The 14005-nt window shown below is 37.0% G+C and overlaps 1 protein-coding gene across 1 annotated transcript in view; it reads right to left on the bottom strand.

Moving 5' to 3' along the window:
* Positions 1–9523: 9523 nt before the first annotated feature.
* Positions 9524–14005, bottom strand: part of LOC100345278 (steroid transmembrane transporter SLC22A24-like) — a 41568-nt gene continuing 37086 nt past the window's right edge. Inside the window, 4 exon segments of the mRNA XM_070069363.1 lie at positions 9524–9584; positions 10184–10387; positions 10842–10950; positions 12536–12750. Of these exon segments, the coding sequence (XP_069925464.1) occupies positions 9524–9584; positions 10184–10387; positions 10842–10950; positions 12536–12750 (589 nt within the window).

Raw genomic sequence — 14005 nt, 5'->3', positions numbered from 1 at the left:
AGGTCTACTAAGTGTGCTTCAGGAACCCAATTACTTTATCAATCAACACTGACCCTCTGGGATCTGCATTAACAGAAAGCTGAATACAGGAGAATGATCCAGTGCTAGGAATCATACCCAGGTACACTGATGTGGGACACAGGCATCTTAACCATTACTGTAAACATCTATTCCAACCTTGTTATCAGAGTCTACTCTTTTGCATTGATGGTCCCTTGCTATAGCCATCCAGTGCTAACGTCCTATTAGTTATTATTTTTCTTGAAATTTTCAAAAATCCTAGATCATACATATGCCAGTATATCTGCTGCACCACTAATCCATCCTGTTCATCATAGTGAAATTTTTAATAGTTGAATCACAATAGCATACTCCAGTGAGCACCAGATTTGGAATATTCATTGAACAATCTAGCTCTAAATTCTCATTGTGGTACCTATAATCTAGTATCATTTTACAAGACAATAATTGCATTCTTCTGATTTTATATACCTTTCATGATGGCATATGATTCTTTGGTTAAATTTTAGACAACCGCATGCATGCAATAGAAGTGCTAATTTCATTTTTTAACCTTATGCATAACCGCACATATCATTGCGGTACCATAAGAAGTTTAAATACATTATACATTATATATTGCTGAAATCACCATGAGCTTATCTATTTCCTCAAATTTTTATCATTAATTTGTAATATGGACATAAAAATTCTTCACCTCTGCCTTTATCTTTTTTGGGGGAATACATGAGGGAACTTCCAAAATTTGATGGAAAATGGAATTTAAATAAGGTTATTTGAGTACAAAATATTTCAAATTCATTCATATCAAAGGTCTTCAAAAAGCTCATAGAAAAATGTGTATTGTGAAAAAAACTATGCATGGATTTCCAAATGTTTTTGCATCAAATAATTTACCTTTACTTTTTCCACAAGCTGTTTGAAGCACCTTTATGTAATGTATTATCGTTATCGATAATCCCAACTGTACAACAGAACAACAAAACTTATTTCTCCTATGTAAGTTTAATTTAGTGCCAGTGGACCCACTTTTTCTGACATAGTAAGTCACATTGTAAGTTCAGGGATAAATTCTAAGCCGATTTTTGAAGCCTTTTGGCATTCATAAAGTTTGCCATGCTTAAGCCCAGTTCACAGTGTATCAACATTTCGCTTGCTTTTCTCTGCCTTTAACTCTGCCTTCCATTCATGATGGGAGGCTTCCTGTCTATCATTCTTAGACAAGTATTTCTTGGAACCAAATGATGAAGAGGATATAGTTTTCAGAAAAAGGCCACTTATTGCGTTGCTTTTTGTGCATTTTGCAGAATCAACTTGCTATTAATGCATGAATTCATAATCGTGATCTTGGCCTATAAGTCCATTTTATGCCATTTTACTTTAGCTTTGTATTATCTCATGAAATCAGAAATTGTGATGCCTTAAGCTTTGTTCCTTGTTTCTCGAAATTGCTTGGCTATTCCAGAACTTTTCTGCTTCCATATGAACTCTAGCATTGTTGTTGTTGTTCTCCAGAGAACACCATGGAATTTTGGTGGGAATTGTTTTAAATCTGTAATCACATTAGGTATTATGGATTTATTTTTGATAGGCAGAGTTAGGCAGTGAGAGAGAGAGACAGAGAGAAAGGTTTTCCTTCCATTGGTTCACTCCCCAAATGGCCACTATGGCCGGCACACTGCACCGTTCTGAAGCCAGGAGCTGTGTGCTTCCTCCTGGTCTCCCATGCAGGTGCAGGGCCCAAGCACCTGGGCCATCCTCCACAGCAGAGAGCTGGACTGGAAGAGGAGCAACTGGGACAGAACCGACATCCCAACTGGGACTAGAACCCGGAGTACCGGCACTGCAGGCAGAGGATTAGCCTAGTGAGTTGCGGTGCCGGCCATTATGGATATTTTGATAACAGGAGTATTAATTCTTCACGTCCATGAATATGAGACGTCCCACTTAATTTGTCTTCTTCAATTTCTTTTATCAGTGTTTCATCATATTCAATGTGAAAAATCTTTCAAATCCTTGGTTAAATTTCTTTCAGGATACTTTTCATAGTATTACTGAATTGGACTTCTTTTATGATTTTTTTACATCAGCTTTGTAAAATTGCTGTTGATTTATGTTAATTTTATGTCCTATAACTTTATTGTATTTGTGTATCAGTTCTAATAGGATTTTGGTGGGAGGGAAGTTATGGAGGGGGGGAAGCCATTGTAATCCATAAGCTGTACTTTGGAAATTTATATTCATTAAATAAAAGTTAAAAAAAGAGTGGCAGAATTCCATCTTGTTTAGCATTCTGCAACAGTTTGAAGAGTATTGGAATTATTTCCTCTTTGAATGTCTTATAGAATTTAGTAGTAAAGCCATCAGGTTCCAGAATTTTTATGATCAGAGACTTTTGATTTCTGCTTCAATCTCATTGTTCTTGTGGGCCTTTTTAGACTATATGTATTTTCTTGAATTAATCTTGATGGGTCTTAGGTATTCAGGGATAGGGGAGGGGAGAGAAGTAATGTGGCATTCCTGTTCCAAGTCTGGCAGATGCTCAGAAGCCAATAACCTCCACAGGCTAAAATAGTCAATTCAATGGGGGTCTGTGGAAGTCCCTCTCAGCTAAAACTGAGCAGGTAGTTGCAGAAGTGTTTCTCCTACCTTGATCTGGCCAGATCAGCTGACAGCTTGCCAATGGCTGTGCTGTGTGGCTGGCTGCAGCAGCGTCTCTGTCTTCTTTCCTCTTGTCCCAGAGTCTTCCTTGTTTCTTCACTTCTTCATCAAACATTCCATCATCCTGACCGCTACAAATGTCCTTCCTTTGTTCTTTTCCTATCCAAGAGTAATTGAAATTGGCATATCCAGTTCTTGCAGATCCCTCATATTTTAATTTATTTTTTTATTTATTCTTACTTATTATTATTTCTTTCATTCTACTGATTTTGGGTTTGATTTGTCCCTGTTTTTCTGGGTCCTTGAGATGCATTGTTAGACCTATTTGATTGCTTTCCAATTTCTTGAAATTGGCACTAATTGCTATAAACTTTGATCTGAACTCTGCTTTTGCTGCATCCCAGTTTTTGATTTATTGAGGTGTCATCTTCCTTTATTTCTAGGATTTTAAATTTTGTTTAGTTTTCTTCTATGACCTACTGCTCATTCAAGTAGCATGTGGTTCATTGTCCAGTGGTTGCATATTTTCTAGAGATTGTGAGGTTGTTAATTTCCAGCTGCATTTCATTGTGGCCAGCAAATATACATGGTATGATTTAATTTTTTGAATTTATTGACATGTTTTATGGCAAATAAAATGGTCCACTTTAGAGAAAATTCTATGCACTATTGAAAATAAAGTGTATTCTGTAGCTGTGTTGTTAAATGTTCTTTTTTAAAAGAAATATTTACTTTATTTAATTGAAAGGCAGAGTTATAGAGAGAGGAAGTGATACATAGAGAAATCTTTCATCCAATGGTTCACTTCCCAAATGGATGCAAGAGCTGTAGCTGGTCTGATTGGAAGCCAGGAGGAGGTTCTTCCATGTCTCCCACGTGGGTGTAGGTGCTCAGATACTTGGGCTACCTTCCACTGCTTTCCCAGGCATATCATCAGAGAGCTGGAGCAGAAGTGGAGCAGCCAGGACTTGAACCACTATCTAAAGGGATCCTGGCATTGCAGATGGCAGCTTTACTCACTACTCCATGGCAGCTCTACCCACCTTCCATCCTCCATCTGGCCCCAGGATGAAGTGTTCTGCAGGTATCAAGTAGATCTAGCATCTGGTAGATTACCTCTGTTGTGTGTTGATTTTCTGAAAGTTGATGTATCCACTGATGAAAATGGTGCCAAAGTCCCCCACTATTATTCTGTTAGGGCCTATGTCTCCCTTTAAATCCTCTAACATTTGGTTTAAATATCAGGCACCCTGGTGTTCCATGCATATGCATTTAGTATAGTCCCACCTTCCCATTGAATTACTCTCTTGATGATTATGTAATGTTCTTTATCTTTTGAAGAGTTTTGTGTTAAAATCTATTTTGTCTGATATTAAGGTGGTTACTCTTGCCCATTTGGTGATTTTTGTTTGCATGGAATATCTTTTTGCATGCTTTCACTTTCAGTCTGTGACTATCTTTGTTGGTGAGGTGTGTTTCTTGTAAGCAGCATACAGCAGGGTCTTGTTTTTTAAGTCCATTCAGCCAGTCTGTGTCTTTTAATTGGAAAATTGAGGCCATTCACATAACAGATCATTATTGATAAGCAATGGCTTGGTCCTGCCATTTCTACATAAATATTCTTATTGTATGTGTTGGATTTCCACAGTATTTCTACTAGATTTTCTCACTTCATGTTCTTTCATTATGATGAGAATGTTTCTCTGTTTATGTTTGCAGCACATCCTTTAGTGTCATTTGTAATGCTGGCAGTGTGGGGAAAAATTCTTTCAACTTTTGCTTATTTTGGAAGTTCTTTATTTCTCCTTAATTTACAAATGAGAGTTTCACTGCATACAGTATTCTGGTGTGACAGTTTCTTTCCTTTAGGAGTTGGACTAAGTTTCTTCATTCTCTTGTAGCAGATGAGGTTTCTGATCAGAACTCAGCTGTCAATCTAGTTGAAGACACTTTGAAAATAATTTTTCTTGAACATTTTAGGATCTTTTCTTTGTGTTTTACCTATGAAAGTTTGACTGTAATGGGTTGAGGTAAAGACCTTTTCTGATCATTCTTACTTGTGGTTCTATGTGCTTCCTGTAATTGGATGTCCACATATTTCTCCAAATTAGGAAAATTTTCTGGCATTACTTCACTGAGTAAGTCTTCAAATCATTCTGTACATCCCTGCCTTCAGAAAGTCCTAACTCATGTATATTTGGTCATTTGATGGTATCCCAAAACTCTCAAATGCCATGATTTTTTTTTTTGCTTTCAAACTTTTATTTAATGAATATAAATTTCCAAAGTACAGCTTATGGATTACAATGGCTTCCCCCCATAACGTCCCTCCCACCCGCAACCCTCCCCTTTCCCACTCCCTCTCCCCTTCCATTCACATCAAGATTCATTTTCGTTTCTCTTTATATACAGAAGATCAGCTTAGCATACATTAAGTAAAGATTTCAACGGTTTGCTCCCACACAGAAACATAAAGTGAAAAATACTGTTTGAGTACTAGTTATAGCATTAGATCTCAATGTACAGCACACTAAGGACAAAGATCCTACATGAGGAGTAAGTGCACAGTGACTCCTGTTGTTGACTTAACAAATTGACACTCTTGTTTATGGCCTCAGTAATCAGCCTAGGCTCTTGTCATGAGCTGCCAAGGCTATGGAAGCCCCCTCAGTTCACTGACTCTGATCGTGATTTGTTTTTCTAATCCTTTTTTTTCTATTTTCAAAGATTTGTTTTCTAGCATGGATATTCTTTCTCCTGCCTCACTAAATCTGTTGTTAAGGGTCTCCTCTGTACTTTTTGACATATTGAATTCTTCATTTCTAATATTTCATTTGATTTTTTTAATATCTACCTCCCAACAGAATTCCTTGTCATGTTTGATGATAACTGCACTGTAGTATGTCTTGAAATCTGGTATCGTGATGTCTCAGGCATTATTTTGTTGTTTAAGATTGCCTTAGCTCTTCAGGGCCTCTTGTATTTCCCCATAAATTTTTGGTATCACTTTTCCAGATATGAGAAGAATGTCCTCGATATTTTGATTTAATCATGAGGAATCTGTAAATTGCTTTTGGTAATATGGATATTTTGATGATATTAATTCTAATCCACAAACGTTGATGATTTTGCCATTTCTTTGTGTCTTCTTCTATTTCTTTCTTTAATACTTTATAATTTTCATTGTAGAGATCTTTTATATTTTTAGTTAAGTTTATTCCAAGTTATTTAAATTTTGTTTTGTAGCTACTATGAATGGCATTGATCTTACAAGTTTGGAAGCATTTCCACTAAGATCTGGAACCAGACAAAAATGTGCACTTTCAGTTTTGCTATTCAATATACTTCTGAAAATTTTAGGCATAGCTATTAGTCAAGACAAAAAATCAAAGCAATAAAAATTGGAAAGGTGGAAGACCAATTATCCCTGTTTGCAGATGGCACAATCCTAGATATAGAGGCACCAAAAGACTCCACTAAGAGACTATTAGAACCAACAGATTCCTGAAGACATTAATAAAGTTGCAGAACATAAAATCAAAACTCAAAAATCAGTAGCCTTTGTGTACACCAACAATGCCATGGCTGAGAAAAATTTGCAAGATCAGGGCCATTCACAAGAACTTTACAAAATTTAAACACTGTGTTGAAGCTTTTTTAAAGTTAAAGTATTATTTTTTTAAGCAGCTTCAAAATCTATTTTATTTTGTACCTCACTCAGTATCACTTGACTTTCAGTTTCGTTGCATCTTATCCATCCCAAGAATGAATGCTTCCTTTAAAAATCATTGTTGCTTTGGGAAATGAAAGTTGGTATTTCATTATTCTTTCATCACAACTAAATTTTTAATTTTTTAATAATTTATTACTCATGTGGTGTTTTATTATTCCTGTGGTGTTACTCAAAAAATTGTCAATCTTTTCAGATTTTGTACAGAAGTATAATTTTATTTATGATATAAATTAAATACATGAGCTGATCAAGTCACTGTTTCTCATAGTGTCCATTTCACTTCAACAAGTTTCCCCTTTGGTGCACAGTTAGTCCTGACGGTTGATGTACAATGTAATACTTTATCCATTTTAGTATTTTTTTTGTTCTAGTACCATTGGTTGAACTCTGTAATTAACACACAATTATTCTTAGGTGTTTAAATTTTAACTGAAAAGTGATCCCTGTTAGGAATTTGGAAAACATTATGTTGAGTGAAATAAGCCAATCCCAAAGGGACAAATACCACTTGTTCTCCTTGATAGGTGACAACTAACTGAGCACCAAAAAGGAAACCTGTTAAAGTGAAATGAATATTATGAGAAACGGTAACTTGATCAGCCCTCACCCTGACTGTTGATGAGCAGCTTAATATGTTATCCCTCTTAGTATTTCTTTTGTTTGTTCTACTTAATACTTTTGGTTGAATACTGTAATCAATACACAATTCTTCTTAAGTGCTGAAACTTAACTGAAAAGTGATCACTGTTAAATATAAGAGTGGGAATAAGAGAGGGAAGAGATGTGCAATTCGGGACATGCTCAAGCTGACTTACCTCAAACGGTAGAGTTAGAAACATACCAGGGGATATTCGAATTCAATCCCATCGAGGTGGCATGTACCAATGCCATCTCACTAGTCCCAGTGATCAATTTCTGTTCACAATTGATCTAATGATAGGACTAAGAACCAAAGTGATCACATAAACAAGAATAGTGTCTGCAAATACTAGCTGATAGAATCAAAAAGGAAGAGAATGATGCAACATGGGAAGTGAGATACACAGCAGACCCATAGAATGGCAGATGTCCTAATAGCACTCTGGCCTCATAATCAGCCCTTAAGGCATGCGGATCCGCCTGAAATGCCCATGAGAGTATTTCAGGCATGGAAAGCCAAGACACTCTGGGGGAAAAAAAAAACCTAAATGAAAGACCTCTGTGAGTGAGATCCCAGTGGAAAGAACGGGTCATCAAAGAAGGAGGTGCCTTTCTCTGAAGGGAGGAGAGAACTTCCACTTTGACTATAGTCTTGTCTAAAAATGATCAGAGTCAGTGAACTCAGGGGGCTTCCGTAGCCTTGGCAACTCATGACAAGAGCCTAGGGTGATTACTGATGCCATAAACAAGAGTGTCAATTTGTTAAATCAACAACAGGAGTCACTGTGCACTTACTCCTCATGTAGGATCTTTGTCCTTAGTGTGCTGTACATTGAGATCTAATGCTATAACCTGTACTCAAAGAGTATTTTTCACTTTATGTTTCTGTGTGGGAGCAAACCATTGAAATCTTTACTTAATGTATGCTAAGCTGATCTTCTGTATATAAAGAGAATCGAAAATGAATCTTGATGTGAATGGAAGGGGAGAGGGAGTGGATAAGGGGAGGGTTGCGGGTGGGAGGAATGTTATGGGGGGGAAGCCATTGTAATCAATATTATGTACTTTGGAAATTTATATTCATTAAATAAAAGTTAAAAAAAACAAAAAAATAAATTAAATACATGCACATGCATATATTTTGAAGCAATTTACTGAACCATTTGTGTTTTAATATTTGACAATATTGATAATAATTAAAATGATTCACATTTGTATAAAATATGGGGCCAGAAGGAATGCAAAGGAAAAAATATTTCCACCAAAAAGAAGACACTGCAATCATGTTTGTGAAGTCATTTTGAAAAAGTAATTACTAGTATCCATTTCATAATCTTTCAACTTACATGTAATTTTTGGTGCCAAAATTTCACAAATTCTTTGTACATCTGGCCATTTTTATGGAATTGTCATGACTGCTGGTCACTTCTCCTTGCTGTTCTGATGACTATTGCTGTTCTGATGACTGTAGTTTAAAACATTCATCATATGCTTTACCACACACACCCATATTTACCCAGTGATGTGCCTTTTCCTGTCTTCAAATTTTCTTATTTGCTTTTGAATTCATTGAGAAAATGTATTTATTATACAGAACATGCATTTTTGATGTGTATTTGCATAACCGAATAGTTAAATCTGGCTATTCAACATATCATTACATCACACAGTTATTATCATTGTTGTAGTTATAACACTGTCCACTCTCATCACTTTAAGAATACAACATATTGTTATTAACTGTTATAACGTGGTTGTACAACAGATCTCTGGAACTTACTCTTTCTACATAACTGTAATTTCACATCCCCACCTGCATCCCTCATCCCACTGCCTCAGCCGCTGGTAACCACTATCTAGGCTCTATTTCTGTGAGATCAATTTATTTCAGATTCTACTTATGAGTGAGATCATGCAGCATTTGTCTTCATGCTTGGCATTTTTCACTTATTATAATGTCCTCCAGGTCCATCCTTTTGTTGCAAATGATGGGATTTTCTTTTTTCTTAACAGCTGAATAATATTCAGTATCTATATCACTTGTTCTGTATCTATTCATCTATTGGACATTTACATTGGTTCCACATCTTAGCTATAATGAATAGTGTTACAATAAATATGGGACTGCAGATATCTCTTTGACATAGTGATTACATTTCCTTTGCAAATATCCAATACTGGGATAGCGAGATCACATGAATAATGCTGCTTTTTATAAATCATCTTGGTTGTTAATAAGTTGTGGATGAAGTTGGAATTAGTTTTAAACTACTCCCCCATGTAAACAGTTGGTTGGTGGAATAACTTAAACTCATAAATGATTTTGAGAAAATTGATATATTAGTGTCCACAAATGTAAAACGCACCCATTTGCACATTACATATTTCACTGGTTTTATAGATACATAGGAACAAGCTTTATTTTTTTCTCTTTATTTAGCTCTTCTTCAGATCAATTCTTGGCATGCCTTAAAATTGTGTTATTTTCAGGAAAGTATCTTCATTCTTTACTCTCCTAGAATATTTTGTGCTGGGAAAAAGAAATGCAACAAAAACAAAGTCAAGAAACAAAGAATATGTAGAATAACTGTGCATGTCTCACAAATATACCAACAGACCAACTTCCTGTAGACATAGTGGCTCTGCAAGGAAGCTTGTTCCATACTTAGTCCCATAATTCTACCTAACTGCAGCAATAAACAGGTTTATGCCCATTATGCAAACTCAGTTTATTTCCCACATTTATTAAGCACTCATTGGGCTGATGGATGATAAAACCGGCATGATAAGAGTGAAGCATTACAATTTTAGTAGATTTATGAGAAAACCTTAAGACTGTGTCATCCTTGTAAGGGTAGAGAGCGTGAACCATTCATAATGAGACTACTTTTGGCCTTTTCATCACTGTCCCTACTGGTCTAGAACGGTCTCTGTGACCTAGAGAACCTCTCAAAGAATCTGACGTTTCTATGGATGGGGCAAGGTTGCCACTGAACTCAAGGACATGGAGACAAAGAGCCCTGGTCTGAGCCCACGTGGACAAAACCCTAAAGGGTCATTCCTTTCCTCATGACGGTGATATTGACACAGCTACAACCCACTCTGTTGACAGCTACAGGATTTACTCACTCCTTTTCCACATCCTGAATGGTGTTAGGAAGAGGCTGATTCCTGGTTTCCGGAAGGCAGAAGACAATCAGGCCACAAAGGATGGGGAAGACTCCATACATGATCCAGGGCAGGTGGGGAGAATACACCACTACGGCCATAAAGAGGGGAGCCAGCACTGTTCCAATTCTTGAGAACAAATTATTGATTCCTGAAAATGTTGACCTTTGTGTGCAAATAACAATACAGAGAAAATTTTGTAGATATACACATGCAACATCTTATTTATCATCTTGCTTTCAGTTTGGGGTATACTGAAACAGTTATTAAACACAGCAAACCCTTAATAGTGTGATTTACTGCTTTTTGTCCCTGTTTGATTTTACAATGTTGGCAATTGCTTGAAACCTCAATTTCATCATTATTGAATAGCGATCAACGTAGCATGATTGTGTAGAGTGGTTCTTAAGGTAAATGAAATGGTGCATTTTTGGACATGGTCCATTTTCAGGTATAAAGTTAGCTTTAATAATTGTGATTATTGGTTGTTGCCTTCATTTGCATCACCATTTATTCCTCTGACATCTAAACAGTTTCAATTTTATTACTAAAATAATTGTCAAGTGTTCCAGAAAAGTTCTGCTTGGAAAGCAAACATATGGCCTCTTGGTTCTTGTACCTGCATATAGTAGGGATGAGTTCTACAGACTGGACTGAGAAAATAGCAAGGGCAGCAGAAACAGCACCGATTCCCAAAGTGGCTAAAATCACACATAGAGTCTGCATTTCTGGAGAAAGGAAGACCAGCGAGAGTTAGAAAACCTTGGATGGAGAAATCCTACAAATAACTGTGGAACAATACTGCTGGAAGGTTGGTGGGGGGTTCTGGTATATGATCTAATGCATACAAAGCGCACATCCCAGATGTTATGGAATGGTTCATACATGGATGAATGTAGACTGCAGAATGTCATGGCTTAAACAAGAGTGAAAATTTTTCAATCAATAGCTTAAAGTCTTTCTGCAAATTTGAGTAATTGTTACTTTTCCAGTGTTCCTGTGCACTTTGTAAGACATATATGTATTTACAGAGAATAAATGCATGTATGCTTATTATAGGCCATTTATTATTATGTGTTATATATAACATTGGTAATTTCATATGTACTTACTGTATATACATATATCACATGTAATTGGAAATAATCAAGTATTGAACAGTTTACACTTAAGAGTGTGGGCAACCATTTTTGATGTAGGAAGGGATTCTACCAAGCAGTAACAAACAGATTGTGCTTATTTAGAGTGGATAGTGTGAAGAGACACAAGATCTAGAATAATATTTCAGGAAAGAGTAGGACTCATATTCCCAAGATGCAATGTCATCCTGGGAAACATTAACACTAAAATTTTCAAAAAGGAACTATTAAAACTTATAAAATTCAATGAAAATTATCAAATAGGACCTTAAACATTGGAGAAGTCTCTTGAATAACTGCAGTTATTTTACTGTAGTCAAAGAGTTTCTCTTAAAATTCTTTTGCATTTAGGTTGACTCAGATGGCAGACTTTTTTTAAAAAAGTGAATATGAAAAGATGAGTGAGATGCCAAGGCAGGAAGGCCTTAACACTGGAAAGAGTCCCAGACATACGTGATGAGAGCACTGTGTGCGTGTTTGGGTATTCAACGGCAAGGCCTATCACTTCCATTTGTATTAAAGCATGATTAGCTGGTGCCGCAGCTCACTAGGCTAATCCTCTGCCTGTGGCGCCAGCACACCAGGTTCTAGTCCTGGTTGGGGCTCCGGATTCTGTCCCAGTTGCCCCTCTTCCAGGCCAGCTCTCTGCTGTGGCCCGGGAGTGCAGTGGAAGATGGCCCAAGTGGTTGGGCCTTGCACCCCATGGGAGACCAGGAGAAGCACCTGGCTCCTGCCTTTGGATCAGTGCAGTGCGCCAGCCGCGGCGGCCATTGAAGGGTGAACCAATGGCAAAAGGAAGACCTTTCTCTCTGTCTTTCTCTCTCTCACTGTCCACTCTGCCTGTCAAAAAAAAAGCATGATTAGCCAACAGTCTGTGCTATAACTGGTAGAGAGGTGTTCTGTGTAGTCGGTACTGGTGTCCAGGTTCATCCTGCTTGTCATAAAGACACCTGTGTATCTGAGTCACCTCTTGCAGACACATTGGAGCCTAAGACATGCCAACAACTAGTTACCAGGATAAGTTTCAAACCATCTTAATAACTTCAGGCAAACCTTCAGTTCTCAAAGCCAATGGCATTCTTTGGCATACTAAACTAAAGACCCATATAAACCCACATAATTCCTGAGGACTGAGGGAAGCTAATTCCTTCCCCCAAACTCCTGCATCTCTCACCTTTGAACAAAAAGGTGTTGACCAGAATGCAAAGTCCTGCCAGTAAGGAAAACAACGACTGACTGATCCGACGATCCATGTATTTCATTATCAAAAGGATAATACATCTTGATATGAATGTGACAGCTCCAAAGAGGATCTGGAACATGAAGATACTGCTCCCCAGTTCCTGTAGGTTGAGTATCAAGCCGTAAAAGGGCACAGTGCCTCCAAGCCTGAAGTGAATAAAGGAATAAAGACAAATTTAATAGGCTTAGAGTCTAAAAACTGTCATTTACAATTTTGAAGGCAAGTCCTATAATTGATGAAAATATTGTCCAGGTAGCTGAAGTCAATGTTACAGATGAAATTTTGTCCTGCTTCATAGCATATTTCTTCTTAAGGCAATGATTTAAATATTAAATTATTTTGGAGAATGCGATGTTTATTGCAGATTTTCTAAGGGCACAGGTGGGTGTACAAATGTACACATACTTCAGTAGAAGATATTAAAACCCTCATACAGAAAAAGTAATATGAAATCCGAGTTCATCACTAACTGGACATTACAAAGAATTCACCTGATGTACAGTTATATGTTGGAAACTAGGGAGTATTTATTTATTTATTTCTGCCAAGGTTTGACATTCTGTGAGATTCTCTTCTCTGCTTCCCAATATGGACCCCTTCTTCACCTTAATCCTTATGTGTGAGGCTGCAAGAACTCTTACAGGTAAGAACTTTCCATGTGTTTTCTGATTGAAGCATATAGAGACCTGACAGTTTTAAGCAATCTAAGAGCTATAAATGATGAACTATGAACCTTAAGCAACAGAATTGAGACAAGGAGTGTGGCAGCTTAGTATATTTTTAGTAATATATTTCAAGGATATATGGATTTACTCATAGATCAGTAAGGGCTCTGGAAGAGAACTGACTGGGAGTCATTTGAATTCCTGTGTGCGAAGAAGGAAGAAGAAAAAAGGGTTAGGGTGGGCCAACTAATGTACATAACACCCTGCCAAATTCACAGGGCCTAGAGAGATAGGTATTTGCAGCAGTCAGAGGAAAATACATTTCCTATATCACAGGAAATGCAGAGAGAGGCTAAAAGGCATTTTGAGGCCTCCAAAGAATCTATATAAAAGTGTCCAGGGTAGGAATCTGCTTTGATCACCTACTATACCTGAGATCCTTTATTTAACACCAGTCAGTTATTTGTTTCCCATTAGCTCTTCCCTTTTACCTGAATGAGTATGTAGAATGTAGAAACCTGGACCACAGACCAGAGGTGTGGAAAGAAATCCCAACATGATGACATAGAGCAGTGTCTTATACAACATCTTTGTCCACTTGAATGAATTGTATTATATAGAACACTACAAAAGTAACTGTAGAAAATATGTATTTTAAAATGTTTGTATTTGTCAAAATAGAATATATTTTGGGTTATTAAATTGAAGGACAATAACCCAGAGTCAAGTATAGAGT

The sequence above is a fragment of the Oryctolagus cuniculus genome, chromosome 1 (genome assembly GCF_964237555.1).
Source record: "Oryctolagus cuniculus chromosome 1, mOryCun1.1, whole genome shotgun sequence".
NCBI lineage: Eukaryota > Metazoa > Chordata > Mammalia > Lagomorpha > Leporidae > Oryctolagus > Oryctolagus cuniculus.
This window is presented reverse-complemented; position numbering and strand designations above follow the sequence as displayed.